Source organism: Protopterus annectens, chromosome 6.part0 (genome assembly GCF_019279795.1).
Source record: "Protopterus annectens isolate FY-2018-M chromosome 6.part0, PAN1.0, whole genome shotgun sequence".
NCBI classification, from domain to species: Eukaryota; Metazoa; Chordata; order Ceratodontiformes; family Protopteridae; genus Protopterus; species Protopterus annectens.
Window position 1 is genome coordinate 925,953,717 of NC_056737.1, and position 20,362 is coordinate 925,974,078.

At 45.5% G+C, this 20,362-nt stretch overlaps 1 protein-coding gene across 1 annotated transcript in view; it reads right to left on the bottom strand.

Annotated features, from left to right (window-relative positions):
* The window catches only part of BTBD7 (BTB domain containing 7), a 1,417,647-nt gene that overhangs the window by 688,395 nt on the left and 708,890 nt on the right, over positions 1–20,362 (bottom strand). Inside the window, exon 5 of the mRNA XM_044074574.1 lies at positions 12,619–12,694. Coding sequence (XP_043930509.1) covers positions 12,619–12,694 — 76 coding nt within the window. The remainder of the gene's footprint in view (positions 1–12,618; positions 12,695–20,362) is intronic.

Consider the following 20,362-nt stretch of genomic DNA (forward strand, 5'->3'; position numbering starts at 1 on the left):
AGACATAATTGAGGTCCCATGCAGGTATTGGTGATCTCCTTGGAGGCCTTAAATTTTTGGCCCCTCTGAGGTACTGCCTTAATAAAGCATGAGAAAAGATTGGTGGCTCTGTATTGTAATGAGCCGAAATGGCAAAGGCATGATTTTTTATAGATGAAAAGGATAGGCCTTTGTCCGGCATCTCAGTCAAGTATTGCAAAATCTGAGGAATATTTGGTACAGCTGTGTCAATTCCATGTGCCTGGTTCCAAGCACAGAATCTCTTTCATTTTCCAGCATAGGATTTTCTAGTACTAGGCCTCCTGGCCTGGCCTCCAAAATGACATCCATCACCGCTTTAGTGAGAGGTGTGTTTTGTACGACTACATTATCCGCCATGCTGCCAGATTTAAGGTCTTGAGTTGGCTGTGCAGAATCTGATTTTCTGCTGGGACAGTAGATGAGGCACTTGAGGTAAGGTCCAGGCTGGGCAATGAGACAAGTTCCTTAGGATCGGATACCAGTACTGGCGTGGCCAGTCTGGGGCAATCAGTATCATTTTTGGCTTCTCCTGTCTGACCTTTAGGAGTACCTTGGGGAGGAGGGGCAGAGGAGGAAAGGCATATACTGTTAAGTTTTTCCAGCTGAAAGATAGGGCATCCACTTTCCATGCTTGTCTGTGATAAGTCCTTGTGCAGAATCTCTTTAGTTGGCAGTTGTGAGTTGAGGCAAATAGATCTGTGCCTGGGCATCCCCATTTTCTTGTTACCATGCTGAAGACTTGTGGGTCCAATTTCCACTCGTGGGGATCCATGAGGTTTCTGCTTAGTTCGTGTGCCAGAGTATTTATCTTTCCTTGAAGGAATTGTGCCTGCAGATGTACTTCGTAAGTCAATGCTGTGTCCCACAAAGTCTGGGCTAGTCTGCAAAGGGGGTAAAGAATGAGTGCCTCTCTGCTTGTTTATATACCACATGACCGTGGTATTGTCTGTCTTTATCAGTAGTTGTCCCGGATGAAGTAAGTCCTTGAAGGCTGTCAGGGCATTTTGAACAGCTAGCATCTCTTTTTGATTGATATGTAGATGCATTTGGTTTGTGGACCATGTGCCTTGAATACATCTTCCTGCCATGTGGGCTCCCCAGGCATAATCTGATGCATCCGTTGTTAATGTCTGCGTGGCTGGGGGTAGAGTGAATGGCTGTCCCTTGATCTGGTGACAGGCCTTCGCCCACCATTGAAACTCCTGTTGCAGGCAGTGTATGAGAGTAACTTTTAGTTATGTACTCACCATAACTTCAGATGTTTGGGATCCATCTCGCCTACATTCTGACTGATGGGTTCGGAGCCGATCCTCGGCTCCGACTCGGCACACTTATGCCAAAGAGCGAAGTCTCTTATTGGCTGAGCTTACTATATCCCAGGATGCACCACTACCAGTCCCCCAGATCTAGTTTGTCCGCATACATGCACACACGCATGCACTGCTTATATAACATTTTCAGATGAAACAAGATAAAAAAACAGTAGAACTCAAACCGTTCAATCTCTTCTGATCTCCAAGGCAGGGGGAAGGAGGGTGGGTTATTAGGAATGTAGGCGAGATGGATCCCAAACATCTGAAGTTATGGTGAGTACATAACTAAAAGATGTTATGTGATCCTATCTCGCCTACATTCTGACTGATGGGACAGCGTCCCTAGCACCTAAATCCTGGGTGGCTCACTGGAAAACACTCCTGAGTACCGTGGAACCAAATGATGCTCGTCCTTTAGATGCCACATCCAATTTATAGTGGGAAATGAAAGTGTGCGGGTTGGACCAAGTAGCAGCACAAATCACAGAAATAGCGAGCTTGGAATGGAATGCAATAGAGGTAGCCATAGCTCTAGTAGAGTGAGCTTTGACAGATGTTGTAAGTTGTTTATTTGAAGAGGAATAAGCTTGAGTTATGCAATCTCTGATCCATTTGGCAATAGTAGCTTTAGTGATGGTTTTACCCAGTTTATTATCTGAAAAGGACACAAACAATTGATCTGTTTTCCGAATTTGTTGAGTCCTATCTAGATAGAAGCGCAATTGCCTGTGAACATCCAATGTATGGAAGGTGTATTCCGCTTTGTTTGAAAATTTTGGAAAGAAAACTGGTAGCTCTAAAGATTGTTGGAGACAGAGATTAGAGCAAACTTTGGGACAAAAGATGGATTAGGTCTAAGTGATACTCTATCCTTGTGAAAAATCAAGTACGGTGGTTTGATAGATAGGGCTTGAAGTTCTGAAACTCTTCTTGCAGAGGTAATTGCAATTAAGAAGGCAGTTTTCCAAGACAGATATTTCAACTCACATGTAGCAGCTGGTTCAAAGGGGAAGATGTTAAGGCACGAAGTACCAAATCAAGATCCCACGGAGGCAGGATGAAAAACTGGGGGTCTTAAAAGCACAGCACCTTTCATGAAAGTTTTACATAATCTGCTGCTCATCAACGGTGGGTCTATGGAATCGTGAAATTTGGAGATAGCTGCTAGTTGGACTTTAATAGTAGAGACTGAAGATCCTTGATTAAACAAGGATGTTAAAAATTTCAAGACCTCTGGTATCGGGGCAGTAATAGGGTCTAAGCCTCTGAGTTGAGCCCAGATAGCAAACCTCTTCCTCTTACTGTGATACAATTTCTTAGTGGTGGGTTTGTGGGCTGAAGATAAAATGTGAATAACTTCCGGGTCCAAGGTGTGATTTCTGACTAAAGTCGGAAGTGGAGGAGCCAAGCTGTTAATTTCAAAGTGTGAAGGGACTGGTGCTGTTGTCCCGACTGATGAACCAGAAGGTCCGGAGTTAGATCCAAGAACCAAGGACCGTCCAGAGTATATTTCTGTAGGTAGGGGAACCATACCTGACGAGGCCAGTATGGAGCAATTAGAATCATTGTGGACCCCAATTGGGAAGCTTTCTGGATGACTTTGGGGAGGAGTGGAATCGGAGGGAAAGCATAAAGCAGTCCTGTTGGCCAAGGTTGGACTAGAGCATCCGTAGCTGCCTCCCTTGACGGGGTCAAGGAAAAGAACCTTTTGCACTTCGTGTTTCGTGGTGTTGCAAACAGGTCGCAGCACGGAATCCACCATCTTTTGAAAATCTGAGCTGCTACTGTTTCGTTCAGAGACCACTCGTGAGGAGAGAGAATAGTCCTGCTCAGTCTGTCTGCCAATACATTGGATTTTCCTGGAATGTGGGTCGCTACCAGGAAGCGCTTGGTAGCCACTGCCCATTCCCACATGCTCATGGCCTCTCTGCAAAGGGGGTAAGATCTGGTCCCTCCTTGTTTGTTTAGATACCAGACCACCGACATGTTGTCTGTGTGGATGGCGATAATGCCTTGAGGGAGAAACTTGTGGAGGGCTTGTAGGGACAGAAGTACAGCCCTCATTTCCAACACATTGATATGGAGAAATGTTTCGTTTGGAAGCCAAGAACCCTGAACTGATCTGCCCAGACAATGCCCCCACCCGTCTGGGAGGCAACCGTTGTCAAGCTGGCCACCGGAGGGGCTATAACAAAGGGTCTTCCCTGATTCAGATTGGATGGCAGAAGCCACCAGCGGAGGTCCCGTTTGCACGTTTCTGTAATCAGTATGTGATGATTGAGGGGGAGATCCTGAAAAGACCATTGTGTCGATAACAGCCACTGGAGAATCCTCATGTGCAATCTTGCCAGAGGAACTAGGAGAACCGTGGCAGACATTGAACCTAAAAGTTGCAGGACCATCCTGGCTGGGGCTTTGGATCTTAGAAGCAGGGCTCGGACTTGATCTTGTAATGTTTGTATCCTTTTGGTAGGAAGGAAGATTCGCATTAATTTTGAGTCTATCTCTGCTCCTATGAATCTTATGCTGAGAAGGCAGCAAGACAGACTTTGACCAGTTGAATGTAATTCCCAGGAAGCACCCAGGAGATGGTGGCTTGTAGGTTCTCTAGTAGTAGATGCCTGGTGGTGGCAGTCAGGAGCCAGTCATCCAGATAGGGAAACACTTGGAATCCGAGACTCCTCAGGTGAGCAGTCACTACTGCCAAACACTTGGTGAACACCCTGGGGCTGTGGTGAGACCAAAGGGCAGTGCACAAAATTGGAAATGACTGTCTCCCAGGCTGAAGCGCAGATACCTCCTGGACGCCTGATGTATCGGTATGTGATAATAGGCGTCCTTGAGATCTATGGAGCACATCCAAACATCTTTCTCCAACAATGGGAGAATGGATTGTAAAGTGACCATTTGGAATTTGGACTTCATGACGGACTGGTTTAGTTTGCTGAGATCCAAAATGGGTCTCAGGTCCCCTGTCTTTTTTGGCACTAAAAAGAACCTTGAGTAATTTCCGGATCCGATCTGGTCTGTGGGGACCGGTTGGATGACTCCTTTTTCTAGCAGCTTTGAAGCTTCTACGGCTGCAATTTCCCTTTGACTGGGTGGTGGGTCCGGGATTTTTTTGGACGGTGGGGGTGGGTGTGTGAAGGGAATGGTGTAACCTCCGGCAATAATCCGAAGCACTCATCTGTCCTGAGTAAAAGACTCCCAGGCTTTTAGGTGCTTGGCAAAACGGCACCCGACTGGCTCCGGAGCAGCACAGCCGGGCAATCCCTCATGGAGTGTGGGAGGCTGAAGAGCCACGAAAGGACTCGCGGTCTCCAGTGTTGCGGGGGCCTCTGCCGCCTCTGGGACGGCGTCTCCCAGAAAAATTTCCCCGTCCTCTGCCTCTGGAAGGGGAATCTTCCTGCTGTTGAGGAAAGAACTTCTGTGATTTGGAACCACATCTTCCCTCCTCTTTTAGCCTTGGGATAAGGCCGAAAGGGAGTGGAAAATCGTGCTCCTACGGCAGATAAAGTCTTTCCCTCCTGCTCACAGCGGGTAAGAGTGTCTTTTACCTTGGGTCCAAACAAAGAGGACCCATCAAAGGGAGCGTCGGCAAAGGAAGACTTGAAGGCCTCCGCGAAATGACACAAGCGGAGCCAGGCTTGTCTTGAGAGCCACGCCTGTGCCTGCCGCTCTGCCCGCCTTGCCGCATATGAAATGAGCCTCATGGACGAGTTAGAAATCGAGGTAAGGATAGCCAACTGAGAGCTAACCGACTGGGCTAGCTGCTCAGGTAGGTTACCTGAGAGGGAGTCTGAGAGCTCCTTGACCAGATCCCTCTGTAGTCTGCTGAAATGTGCCAAATAATTCAGGGACCTCAGAGTAAAGGCCGCTGAAGTCAGGGTGCTTCCGTGCAGTCCATGATCCTACACTCATTATTAGTAGGATGAGCGGACGTTGAAGCCTCTGCCACGTCCTGCTGGGTAGCAGATGCCACCACCATGGCATCTACAGCCACGCCTTTCGTTAAGAACTCCTTCTCGGGTGGGGCAGACAAAAATTTGTTAGGCGAGAAGGCACTGGTTCCGCTCTATCTGGATGTCCCCACGCCTCCCGACAAACCAAAGCCAGGAGCTCGTCGAGGATCTGAGACACCCACGAGGCGGAGGTCTGAGCCCGAGGCCTTGAGGAACACTGACTCATCAGCGGAGGGTTTGAAATTCCAGCCGCCTCGTTGCTTGAGGATCTCTAGAATGTCTGCAAATGAGACATCATCCGAGGACGACTTTGGGGACCCCTCCGCATCATCAAGATGAGCGTCCGATGTAAGAGACTCATCGGGGAGTCCACGTGCTTCCTCTTGCACAATCTCTTCCTTGGGGCTCCTCCGAAGACAACTCCGAAAGACCCTCAGGGGAGGGGAACCCCCAGTGGGGGTAACCTCAGGCCCCGGGGCTCCTCTGCCTAGAGACAGGGGAACTGCCAAAGACCCAGTCTCCATGCCCAGGGAAGGTGCCGGTAAAGCCGTAGAGATGGCCGAAGAAGATTTGGCCAAGGCACTCCTCATAGCTCTGAAGGCCGGACCCCCAGAATCCTGAGAGGGTCCAGTCTCCGGAGCCATGATAGCAGACGGAAGTCCTGCGGCCGAAGCACCGAGAGGGAGGCTTGGAACCGACAGCATTGGTCCCGAAACGTCACCCCCGGGCCCGGCCGAAGAAGTCCGTGTGCTAAACTCGGACCCGACCCTAGGATCTCTACTGGCTCCATCAGCACCTGCTCCGACGGAGCCGAAGCGGTCGGAGGAGGAATGGCAATGGAATGGGCTATCGGCTCCGAAGCCAATTGGGTCGGAGCCGAAACAAATTTCTGAAAGACTGGGGACTGGAAAAGTCTTTGGAGTACCCTGTCTATGTCCGAATCTGACATCCTTGATGACCTGGAAGAGACCGAACGGGTCCGAGTAGGCCTCTCCAACGGCTCCAAGGGACTAGGGGACCGGCTCCGAATCGACTCGATAATTATCGGCGCCGACGGAGTGTCCAAACCAATTTCCATCGGTGCCGAAGAGGGCTTCGGCGCCGAGAAGGAAGTGTCTGAGCGGACAACCTTCATCGGCTCCAAGATCAGTGGAGCCGATGAAGATGACCCGCCTCTCGAGGCCCCAGCCGTCGGCTCTGAACCCAGAGGAGTCGAGGCTGGAGGCATCGAAGCAGACCGTTCCGCCCTCGGCTCCGAAGTCCGTGGAGCCGAAGGAGAAGCCTGCCTATGTCTTTTGGCGGTCGGTTCCGACGGGCTGGTCGGAGCCAACGCCCTTTTCTTCTTTGCAGGAGAAGGAGAGGAAGCTAAATCCTCTTCAAATGAGGGTTTAGTAAGGCCTTTTAAAATAAGTTTATTTTTCCTCTCTTGGAGGACCCTCGAGGAAAACGCGTGGCACACGCTACAGGACTCCTGCAAATGTTTGGCGCCCAAACAGTACACACAGAGAGAATGGTCATCTGTTATTGACATCTTGAAACTGCACTTAGTGCACTTCTTAAAACCTGAAGGCCTAGGAGCCTGTGACATTATGGCAACCAATTTAGTGAATAACTAGCAAAAGACAAAACACACTAACTATCACAGAAAAATTATTTTCTTTTTAAATCAAGGACTGTCACAAATAGAAAAGTATGACTAAAAGGATCCAAGAACCCCTAAAAATAAATGGGACTTGAAAGACAACGGACTGACAGGGAAGGCCCTTCAACTCAAATGGGACCTCTAGTCAGACAATACACAATCACCACACAAATATTTTACCACAAAAATATTCACTCATACACAAAAACACGAGATAGCTGTTAAAACAGCTTTTTGTTGAATTTTAGGAAATCCCTGACAGGAAAGTAAGTGAAAAAACACTACTTAGCTCAGCCAAGCTTGAGACCACGTCTTTGCTTGTTAGCGGCAAACGAGATCTGGGGGACTGGTAGTGGTGCATCCTGGGATATAGTAAGCTCAGCCAATAAGAGACTTCGCTCTTTGGCATAAGCGTGCCGAGTCGGAGCAGAGGATCGGCTCCGAACCCATCAGTCAGAATGTAGGCGAGATAGGATCACATAACATCTATTGTTTCCAGGCTGTGGCAATGTTGAGTCCAAACACTTTTTAGGTACCATTGAAGTTTCCTCATATGGAATTAGTAGAATGCAGGATGCCATGAAGCCCAAAGCCTGCAGAATTTTTCTTGCAGATAACTGGGCCTTTGTTGCCAACAGTTTGAAATAGGAAGTCAGTTGCCTTTGTTTGTCTGGCGTGAGATAAGCCATCTGGGCAGTTGTATTTAAGCTTGGACCCAGGAATATTATCTCTTGAGAGGGTTCTAGTTTTACTTTTTGTTCGTTGACTGTGTACCCTAGGCATGGCAGTAATCTCTTTACAAACGCCAGATGCTGTAGTAGAATGTCCTTGCTCTCTGCTTGAATGAGGCAGTCGTCCAAGTAAGGATATATTTGTATTCCTCTGTCTGCAGTATGCAATTACTGGCGGCAGGCACTTTGTGAAGACCCTGGGTGCAGTAGATAAGCCAAAGGGCAGTGCAGAGAATTGGTAGTGCATTGAGCCAGCTTTGAATCTGAGGTATCTTCTGCATGTTTGTCTGATTGGGACATGCAGGTATGCCTCTTTTAGATCTAAAGTCACCAGTCAAGCGTTCTTGCCCAACATGGGCAGAAGCTGCTGTAGAGTCAACATTTTGAATTTTGGAATATCCAGATATGTATTTAGAATAGATAGGTCCAGTATTGGTCTCCAAGCTTTGTCCTTTCGGGGTACCAAGAACAGTCTGGAATAAAATCCCTGTCCCTATTCTTGCTCTGGTACTTGTTGAATGGCCCTCATGTCCATGAGGGATGAGACTTGTTTTTGTGCCTCTGCCCATTGATGTTTTGGCAGGTCTGGCCAAACGTTTACCCTTGGCAGGGTATGGAAATGAAACTTGTAGCCTTGTGACACTATGTTTAAGACCCATTTGTCCTGGGTTATTATGTGCCAGTTTTGAGAAAAAAGTGCTAGTTTTCCCCCTAAAGGTGCTGCCAGAAGATAAAGTGCTTGGCGCAGGCAGGGGGAAGTCATTGTGACTGTTTCCTGTATGGCTGTGATTCGTCTTCTGCAGGTTTGGAGGTAGAAGCACTACATCGTTTAGACCTGTACGAACCTTGGGGCTGGGATCTGCCTCTAGGGCATCTACATCTGCCCTTTTGTGGCCTGTCTGACACTGGAAAGGACCAACTCTTTTTGTAGGCCAGTGTCTGCTAAATCTTGGTGGCTGTACCTGTAAGAAATCCTTGACTGTTTGCATAGATTTAGCTTTGTCCTCCATTTTCTTTAACACCTCTTCTGCTTTAACACCAAACAAAGCATCATGCTGTAATGGAGCATCTAATAATTTTGCTTTAACATGATCAGGTAGATTTTGTTCCTTTAACCAAGCATGCCTCCCAGTGACACAGCCCGTAACTGAGGCCCTGCAGGAGGCCTCCAAAGAATCAAAACCACATTGCAAAGCATGCTTTCCAACGTGTTCAGCTGCATGCAATAAATCCGGCATTTCTTTGCTTTCTGCACATTCAGAATTTATCAACATTTTCTGTTTAAGCAGTGACATAATATACTGCTGATATTTGAGCATATGAAACTGACAATTTAAAGCCCTAATAGCCAAGGTAGCAGAAGTGTAAATCTTTTTTCCTCATCTGTCCAGTGCCTTAGAATCCCTGTCAGAGGGAGTATGGTTTTTTGCAGTTGCAGCCTTGACCCCTCTGGGACCCTGAGAGATAATTTCTGGGTCAGCAGCAGGGTTTTTGAAAAGGAATTTATGAGAGAATCAGGAACCCTGTAGTACCTGTCCGGCTTAACCGGAGCTGGAGGTAAGAAGTCAGGGGGTCAGACTGGACTCTGAAAATACATCATCTACAATGTCTAACAGGTGGAACAGCTAGGAGCCTGTGCTGTGGTAGTAAAGGGAAGTCTCTGAGCCTTAACTGAATAATCCTGGCTTTCCCAGTGGAAATGCTCCCTCATGGTATGTAAAGTTTCCCCAAAAGAATAATCCTCAGGAGGAGAAGCTGAAGAGATAGATTCTTCAGCATCAGAATACTCGTAGGGAGGAAGAGAGTATTCTTGATCAGATGAGGAATCAGATGAAATGGAAACCTGATCTGAAGATTCATATTCTGTCTCTTGCCTAGGCCTCTTATCAGGAGGGGGATGGGAACCTGTGATCAAAGTAATTAGGTCCTCGGCCGTTTTGAGCATCTGTTTTTTTAGGCATGGTGGCCTGTCCATGAGGCTGTTGTACTTGTTTCTTTGTCTTTAAAGGTGTTTTAGTCTTTGCCTTTGAAGATGAAGTCGGTTTAACATATAATTGAGTAGGTCTGAAAACACCCTCAGAAGCCGATGCCTGCTCAGCAGCTCCGGACCCATCTGAGGGAATAGTTTCCGAAGGTCCAATACCTTGGCTTTCCAGCGGCTTGGTCAACTCCACGTGGGTGTCGGTAGCGGCCTGCGAGTCTAAGGTAGCGGTCATCAGAGGCTGCGAAGGCACCTCACTGAGAACCGGCGAGTGGCTTAGAAGAAGCCTCATCGCCAGTTTTGGACCTCGGATGCCTGTCCTTTTCTTTGCGTTTCTTGTGAATTCCCGTAGTCGGATGGCTATCCGACGACATCGTATAGTTAAATTTTCTGCCAAAATAGTGAAATGCAAAATCGTACCGACGTTTAATAGTGTGTTGGTTAAATCTAGCGCAAAACCGACAACTAGCAACGGCGTGGTCAGGACCTAGGCAAGGAATACAGTAAAGAATGAAAGTCCTTATGAGGTATTTGCTTCCCAAAGAAATGCAATTATTAACTTTCTGACATCGGTCTGGAGCAAGAAAAAAGTTTCCCCAATGGGGTACTTAGCTTTTAGTGAAGACTTCGGATCTGAAATTCGAACATGAAAATCTCAGGAGTCGGCCGACCAGCACTTGCGAATTGCTTTTGCTTCGGGCACCGTGCGGCAAGAAAGACTGAAGAAAATGGCGTCGGCTGCATCTTTTATACCCCTGGTGCACTGATGTCAGGGAGGAGGTGACAGCAACTGACGCCGGACCTAGACTTTGGAATTCAGGCCGACTGAGGGTAGCCTGCTAGCAGGATAACCCAATTGTAATGACTGCAACAGTGAAACATGAAGAACATATACAAGAGACTAAGATGCTTTTAAAGTCAATGGCAGTCCATTCTAGTATTTTCACACAGATATGGATGCATAGAACCTTAAAGAAAGATCAGAAATAATAAAACACACTCTGCTCTGCACTGGTGGAAGACCCACTTAAACCAGAAGTCCTGAGCTACAATTTAAATCTCATACATAAAAAAGTGTTTAAAAAATACTGCTTTTCCAACAGCATCTTGTGTGTGACCTTGTCAAATGCTTTGCTAAGGTCAAGGTATACCACACGTCTATGGGCTCACTGTCAGCTTCAGCTGTTACCCACTTACAAAGCTCTTTCACTGTTCACCTGACACATCTTCCTGCCTGAGAAGCCATACTAATGATTTTACTCTAGGCCATTTATCTGCAGGGAACCCAGCAACCTATCCTTAAAACCCTCTCCTAAAATCTTCCAGGTATCAACGTAAGCTTAACTGGACAGAAATTCCCTGCCCCCCCCCCCCCTCAACACACTGTCAGTCAGCATCAGTATGATTTGTTTGCAGTGGAATGTTTGATTCCAGTGACATTACTAAGATCTAATGGAACACTTAGTGCTCCCTCCAGCACCCTTTAGTACTTCCAGTGGCAGTTTATCTGGTCCACTGACCTTGGTCTCAATTTAACTACCTCAGTTCCCCGCAGAATTCCTCCCTTGTGTTTCAGCCATGTCTCCCTCTCTGTTGTTCTCTCGAGCTGGTACCCTACCTTTTATTCTCCTCCAAGAAAATGGACAGGATAAAACCATGTGACCACCTTGACCACATGCTTCTTCCAATATCTCATTTGACTAAGCTTTCCTCAATTTTGTCCTTAGTCTCCCCTTTATCCAAAGAACTGAATCCCCCACCCTTCATATCACCTTAACCACATTCCTCTTTCCTGGGTGCTCCCGGTGCTTCTAGTTGCTTCTTTCCTTGCCGTTTCATATCTACTCTTCTTTCCACTTCTTCCTTCTCTACATCTTTAAGTCCTTCTGTTGTTCACTTCCACTTTCAATATTTCCTCTCGAACCATCTAGGTCTCTTATTTCTTTTTACCCTTTATCATTCTCTTTTAACACACCCTCATTCCTCTCTTGCACCTTTAGTTTGTACATTTTCTCCCTCTTCTGTTTCACACTGTTTAGTTACAAGTGCATAAATGGGGTAGCCGTGGTGGTTCAGCGGTTAGCATTGTCGCCTCTCAGCAAGAGGTTCGCCGGTTCGATTCTTGGCTGGGGTGCCTTCTGTGTGGAGTTTGCATGTCCTCCCTGTGGTCCGCTTGGGTTTCCTCCAGGTGCTCCAGTTTCCTCCCACATCCCAAAGACATGCTGTAGGTGGATTGGACACACTAAATTGGCCCTAGGCGCATGTGTGTGTGCATGTGTGTGTCTTCTGTGGAAGGTTGGGTGCCGGGCTGGCAACTCGACACCGTAAAACTCCACTGCCAGTCATGAGCGGACAGGTGATCCGCTGTGGTGACCCATAACCGGGAAAAAGCTGAAAGAAGAATTTACAAGTGCATACTGGGATAAGTTACTGGAAATACTGAGGGTGTAGCTTCCCTCACAATTATGACAAGGGATTTGTTTCCTCATCCCTATCAAAAAAATACAGTTTACTTTTGTCCGACAGAAGAATCTTTCTATTACAATGCTTGCTTAACAAATATGTTTACAAAATACAACTCAATGACATACTTGAAAAAGGTCAGTGGACTAGGACTGCTATGGGTTCTTTCACAAAAGGCAGCCTGAAAACTATGATGGCCAATACCATCAGAATAACAATGACTGGACTACAAGCATGTGTTACTGTAAAGCATTCGCAGACCTGCACATACTTCAAACTGACAACATTGCACAGTACATAAATTAATGACGCACCCTATTCACTTTGTGGTTAAGTGACAACTACTGAACAACATTAGGTGAGATGCACTGTTGACAGTGTTACTTTCAGGAACTTGATAGTGGTAGCTATGGACTGCATGTCAATAAACCAGACAGACACCAAAAGACTCGCTACTTAATTGACCAACAAACAGAAACAAATACCATTACTTTATTTTTCTTACCTCTGTCTGCCATTCTTTTCATCAGCTGATGTTCGCCCCATTTAACAAGATATTTTAAGATGTCTTGTTCACTTGACTGCAAAGGAAACACATGCATTTAAATTAACAAGTCTTAGCTTTAATTTATTTACTCTTGCAAAAAAAGAAACAAAGTTTTTTTGGTCTTCTAACATGCAAGAGTGTTATGACTGGATCTGTATGAGCTCCCCAACTTTCCAGGGGGCAACAACTGTTTGGAAGTATGAAGCAAGTCATAGCAACAATCTATCTGCAGGTAAAACTCTGAAAACTGTATACTTGCAACTAAAACATTTTCAGCTAAATAACTCACAAATACCACACACAAAAATTGTAAAACTGCAACACAGCAAAGGTCTATACAACAAAAGTAATGTATCTATAAAAATTACAGATTTGTATGAGGACAACAGCTAGTTTGGTGGTAAGATCTCTGCTTCACAGCCCCAAAGTCCAGGATTCAACCATAACTTCTTGGCAATGTGTGGAGTCTGAATGCTTTCCCTTTATCAGTGTGGATTTTCTCAGGATACTATGGTTTCTTCCCAGTTCCCAAAAATTGGGCACTCAAGCTGTCCATATATATCATACTGTATTTACGCCTGCCCTTGGGTCACAGGGTGTGCCTTTAAAAGGGTCGGGGAAGCAGTTCAAGAAATTAATTTACGGGGAAGGCACATCATCTCTACTGTCCTGAAAAAAAAAAAACGACAAATTATAATTACATAACTATAGTAAACAAACAAAAAAAAATTATATACTGAAAAAGGGGGATGGAGGGAGGGTGTGGTTACTTGTACTGTTATGGCAAGTGCAACTTGCATAACTGTACTATGTTCATCAGTATCACTGTTACAGTAGCCTTTAGCTATATGGGTACATTACTGTATCATACAGAGCCTGGGATTAGGAAGGGGCAGGATCCAGGATGCCTTGGAGAATGGTCCAAGCAAAGCCTATGCTGGACCTGGAGAAGGAATTCAGTTTGAAAAAGTATGAAAAGAGGACGAAACAGATACCTCCAGAATGCTTCTACAACCCTCTCCTTTCCAATATGCCATCAAGAAAAACAAAGTTCTAAAAGAATGTGCCCTGATCCTGCCCAAAAGTGATACACCATGGTGGGAATAACAAAGTAATTGCAAGGGATGACCAATCTGGAAACAGTCTGTTCTGACACAGGCTGCCTTTTCTTTGTCCCATCACAGGAGATAAACAGCTATTCAGCTTGTTTCCAAACATACTTGGTAATGTCAGATTAATAACAGATTTGCCTGTTCTCATCCAGAATATGAAGAATCCTTTCTCCCTGATTTTTAAGTTCACGACAGAAAAAACAGGAGACTGACAGCCTGATTCAAAGTAAACACTGAAACAACTCTTGGCATGAATAAAGAATTCACACTGAAAGAATCCCTATTGCTATGGAAAGAAAAAACAAATAGGGTTCACAACCACCACGAGAGCTTGCAAGTTAGATACTCGTCTTGCACATGTCAGAGCAATAAGCAATACAGTTTTCAATGTCATAGGTTCATAGGTGTGAAACAGGCTAATGGCCCTGGGGCCTTTACAAGCCTAGCCCATATAAGTGCCCTGGCATTGTGCTGCCCATCGTTAGTTCCTAGTGCCTCTATTAAGTAGAGCCACTGGAGTGATCTCCGAGGTGAACTCTCTATTTCCCATCCACTCATCACGATTTCTCTTGAAGAGGGCTAGTGAGGTGCTCTGCTTGACATGTATGGAAAAGTCTATTCCAGAGCACGGATAGTCTCTGGGTTATGAACCTGTCCCTCCAGCGTGTTCTGTTGATTGTGGTAATGAGGTTGAGGTCTCTGGAGCGTGTGGTGCGGAGGGATTGGGATTTCTTTAGATGTAGCATTTCTAACAGAGCAGGGTCAGACATGGCTTTGTAAGTCAAGCAGAGATCACCTCTTAGTAGACGATATGAGACAGAGAATAGCTGGAGTTTTTTTGGGTCTGTCTGTGTAGGACATGTGTTTAAGGCCAAGGATCCTCTTTGTGAGGTACTTTTGAGGCCTCTCCAGGTGTTGCAGGTGTCTAGTGAGGTACATGCCAAATAGGGCATTACACTCTATGATTGGTCTAATGAGGGAAGAGTAGAGAGAAATGATGACCTCTTTCTTCCTGGATGCAAAACCCTTGGTAATGAGATGTGCCACATAGAAGGGCTTTCTGACCACAGTGGCAATATGGTGGTCGAAGGAGAGGTTGCTGTCAACCTGTATCCCCAGATCTCTTATAATGCCTTCAGTGTTCAGTGGGCTCCATCAATGTGGCAATTAGTGGGAATGGAGTTTCTCCCAAAGGGGATGACTATGCATTTTTTGGCATTAAGCTTAAGGCCATAGTTTCAAAACCAGTCATTGGTCTCGGTGAGGCCTTTCTGTAGGATGTCTGCATCACTTGGGGAGTTAATAATGGCTCCAAGCTTGTAGTCGTCTGCGAATGTGGTTAGCCACAGTCCCTCCGTGTTGGCCTGGACTTCCGAGAAGTAGATGCCAAACAGGAGAGGACCCAGGACCAATCCCTGTGGGACTCCACTCGTGACTGGTCGGCAGTCTGACTTGGAGTCCGCTACTTTCACACTGTGGGTTCTATCTATGAGCCAATTTGCAAACCATCTAACGATATAGGTTGATGCCTCGTTTGCTGAGTTTATCAATAATTCCTTACCCTCATCCACCGCTCTGGAGACTAATTTAAAGAAGTTAACCAGGTTGAGCAGGCATGATCTACCCTTCACAAAACCAAATTGCGTGGGATCTAGAGTTTGGAGATTCCCTATATTCTTGTTAATTAGGTCCATGATGATGCTCTCCATAGCCTTACAGATCAGACTCATCAGGCTAATGGGGCAATCATTTCTAGGGCCTGTAGTCGCTCTTCCTTTATGGAGAGGGATGACTGTAGCAATACACCATTAGGTAGGGACAAAGCCTGAGGCGAGGCTGTGAGTGAACAGAGCACACATATGTGGTGCCAGTCAGTTCACTTTGTAATTCATGTAGAACACAGCCTGGGATATTGTTGGGTCCCACAGAAGCTGTATTCTTGACCTTAGACAATGCAGCTTTAACCTGTACTGCAGTAATTCTGGGTGCCTGGCATTCTTCCGGTATTGAGATTGGTCCGGGGGTGGGGGGGTAAAGTTGGCACTGAATCTGTCAGCCAGTATATTGGCAATATCTGTTGGCTCAGTACAGGAGGTACCATTGTGCAGTAACTCAGAGCAAATCTGGGTATTGCCATGGAGATTCTTGATATAACTATAAAAGGCTTTGTGGTTGTTTTTAGAGTCTGTCGCAATTCTGCCTTCATAGATGGCTTTGGAGGTTTTGATGAGGAATCTCAACTTTTTGCTTAGGCTTTTAAGGGAATTTTTCCAGTCTTGGGACTTCACCTTTTTCTGCAACAGTCTCCTGCTGTTGTAGAGTTTACATGTTAGGGGTCCACCAGACTGGCTTCCTTTTTTTGGAGGAGAGCATCTTGGTTCTGCTGGGTATGGCTAGTTCCATGCATTTATGTACGTGTTCATACGGTGTATTGGTGTATTATTCGGCATTCATAAACTGTAAATCAGCTTAAGAATAAGGATAACTGTTCAGAATGTTGGAGCCTGGTTGCAGCTAACTTAACGAAACTTTGCAAAAATAAATCATCGCTTTTATACTGTTCTCATACTTAATGATTTTGTTCTCTTGTCCCTGAAATTTCTCTGCACTTCCTGCACAGTCTTTACAGGTGTGCTCTAGTTGAAGAATTTTTTTCCAGGGTGGCTTCCTGCTGTAATTTATTGTGTTTTAGGAGAATGTCAACTAACTTTAGGTTGGATTTGTCTACCACTTTGTCCCATTCCTGAATCAGGGCCTCTTCAATGTTATTTCAGATAGGTTTCTTGAAAAGTCAGAGGCCCCTTGGTGAAAATTTTTTTTTTTAATCTAGGCTGTCCTTACAGTAGATTTTCTCCCAGTGCACCCCCCTTGTGCTTTATTAGTTGCTTTTCTAGAAGGAGTCACTGTCCCATTAGTTCAGCATCAGTGGTGGTGCTCCTAGGTAATTCCTGCCTGAATTCCTGGGGTAAGTCTGCCCAGGCTGGGGTCTTTGGCAGATTGAGAAGCCTTGAATATTCTAAGGTGACAGTGTTCCCTGAATCCAGTCCTCGCTAAGGTCTCTCTGAGGATTCCCAAGGATTCCTATGCTCCTGTGGACAACTCTTTGGCAGCCCCAAGGATAAACAGTGAAATCCATGAATAATGTTGGATCCTACATTCTGAACAGTTATTCTTACTGCTAATCTTTTACTTTTTGTCCTGCAGACTATAGGTTGGAAATCAGATCAGTGCTTCATGGATGTTACTATCTTAAACCATACATCAGCCTAATGAACTAGTTCATAAGGAGATGGAGTAAAAAAGGGCTTTCCTCTCACCACAATTTTTGATGAGTGGCACAAAGTCCAAAAAAGTAAGTTTGTGCAAGAACTTACCATAACAGTCGATGTCCTACTTATCACTGTTACAGTATTCCTTACAACAGAGATATCCTGGAGAGGACAGCCCTAAGTCCAGGCAGCGAACCAAAGTCTGGGCCCTTCCACACACAGTAATTCAGACATATATCATACGTACAAGGTACACAAACAATGTAAGAGCACCAAATACACAGAACTGAACTGCCCCAGAAGGACCAGCAAATACGGAAGAAAGATGGTACATTTACATCCAGAAAAAGGAAAAGAAAATCTCTCAGCCAGAGTGAGAAGAGAAAACCCAACAGGAGAGAAAGGAATGGACAGAATACTGCAACAGTGATCAGGACATCTATTGCTATGATAAGCTCTCGCACTACTACTATGTCCTTGCTTAATCACTGCTGCAATATTCCTTACAACAGGGAGAGTACTAGAGCTACAACAAAGAAGAAACTGAGGAACCCTCTTAAAAACATGGAAGATGGACCTAGCAAAACTTGCTCTGGCCTTAGAAATCACATCAAACTTGCAGTTCTTAGCAAAAGTATGCAAAGACAACAACGCAGCAACTTCCAAAATGGATCTCAGTATCAAGACCCTTAAAGAAAGTTTCAGAAGAAGTAACCTCACTAACACAGGGAGCACAAAAGTAGAAATATATCTGCCATGAAAAGAACAACAACAAAAATAAATGGCCTTAAAATCTTGGTTTGCTTAGAAACAGCCACATACAGCTTCTTGGCCTGAAAAGAAACAAAAAGTTGCTCAGATTTCCTAATATCTTTAGTCTTGTCTAAGTAATATCTGAACTGTTTACGCAAATCCAAAGAATAGAGAATCCTCTCACTTCTGTTTTGAGGAGATGGGGGAAAAAAAGGATGAAGATGGAAGGTCTGATTCAAAGACACATTAGCCAGTTTAGGCATACAGGAAGGACTGGTTCTGAGAGACGCACTGTGTCTGTGGAAAACCAGAAAAGGAGGAACTGCAAAATCTTACCATAACCATAGATGTCTTTCTCTTCACTGCTGCAGTATTCTTTACTTGAGGGATACTCCCACCAGAAAGTGCCCAACGTTAGCCAGTATACGAAAGTCTTTTGCCACTATAGGGTACGTGGTACACCTGATGTCGGCTACAGACGCAGGCCATAAAATGGACGTAAGCATGTACCATCCTTAGAACTGAATTTCCCAAGGAGGTAAGCCAGACTACGGCTATGAGTGATCAATGCATCCAGGAAAGACAAGAGACCAGTTGGGAAGGCGGGAGGGATAGAATACTGCAGCATTGAAGAGAAGGACAACTTTTAGTTATGTACTTACCATAACTTCGGATGTATGGGATCCATCTCGCCTACATTCATGACAGATGGGGTTCGGAGCCGATCCATCGGCTCCGACTCGGCAACTAATACACTAGCACAAAGTCTCTCATTGGCTGGGCTACTCCCTATCCCAGGATGCACTACACCTGCTTCCCCAGATCTTGTTTGTTCGCTTTCATACATCCATGCAAACACAGAAAAACTAGTAGTCACAATAACCAACTAAAGTTCTTCAAGAAAGAACGCTAAGAAAAGAGGGACTACAACTCCTCTAAATCCAAATGGAAGGGGGAAGGAGGGTGGGTACTTATGAATGTAGGCGAGATGGATCCCATACATCCGAAGTTATGGTAAGTACATAACTAAAAGATGTAATGGGATCCTATCTAGCCTACATTCATGACAGATGGGACAGCGTCCCTAGCACCTACATCCCGGGTGGCTCATTGGAAAACACTCCTGAGAACTGTGGAACCAAAGGAAGCTCTGCCTCGAGAAACCACATCCAATTTGTAATGAGAAATGAAAGTGTGCGGAGAAGTCCAGGTTGCTGCAGCACAAATATCATCTATTGACAACTTGGAGTGAAAAGCTATGGAAGTAGCCATTGCCCTGGTAGAATGAGCCTTGACTGGAAAGGGAAGGTCTTTGTTAGCTTGTGAATAAATAAAAATGATACAATCTTTAATCCATTTAGATATGAAGGTTTTTGATACTGGTTGACCCAATTTGTTCGCTGCAAAGGAAACAAACAATTGATTAGATTTCCGCGTTTGAGCGGTTCTATTCAAATAAAAACGCAGTTGTCTATGTACGTCCAATTGATGCAAAGTATATTCTGCGTTATTAGAGAATTCTGGGAAAAAGACAGGGAGTTCTATAGTTTGTTGCATACAGAAAGAGGAGGCCACTTTTGGTATAAATGCAGGGTTTAATTTCAATGAAACTCTATGCTTGTGAAAAATCAAATAGGGAGGATCAGAACAAAGAGCTTGAAGTTCTGAAACTCGCCTGGCAGACGTTATGGCTACTAAAAAGGCCGTTTTCCAAGACAGAAATTTTAAATCACAGGTCTTAGCTGGTTCGAAAGGACGGGCAGTTAGGGCAGCAAGAACCATATTCAAATCCCACGGGGGGACAGGATGAGATAAAGGAGGCCTCAGGAGCCAAGCCCCTTTAAGGAAAGCCTTACAAAGTTTGTGAGACATCAATGAAGGTTCAAATGAAGCATGAAAATTAGAAATGGCCGCTAGCTGAACCTTAATGGTAGAAACTGAAGAGCCCGACTGAAAAAGGGAGGCCAGAAAATTCAGAACCTCCGATACTGGTGCAGTGAGAGGATCTATACCCCGTTCTTGAGCCCAGAAAGCAAACCTTTTCCATTTACTGGAATAAAGTTTGATGGTGGAAGGTTTATGAGAAGAAGACAGTATGTGGACCACGTCCGGGGATAGAGCATTGTCTCGGACTAAGGATGGAAGTGGAGTAACCATGCTGCCAACTTCAGGGACCTGAGAGACGGATGAAGCCGTCCTGACTGATGAGTCAACAGGTCTGGCACCGGATCCAGAAACCATGGACCTTCTATCGCATGCCTCTGTAGGAAAGGAAACCAAACTTGACAAGGCCAGTGCGGGGCAATCAAAATCATCTCGCTCTCCATGTAAATGGCCTTCTGTATCACCCTCGGTAAGAGGGGGAACGGAGGGAAGGCGAGAAGACCGGGGGGCCAAATGTGAGTCAGAGCGTCCCTGGGAATCTGTCCCTGAGAAGGGAACAGTGTGAAGAACTCTCTGCATTTCGCATTGTGAGGGCTGGCAAACAGGTCGCAGCAAGGATGACCCCATCTGTCGAAGATTTTCGCAGCTATACCCTGGTTGAGGGACCATTCGTGGGGTAAAAGA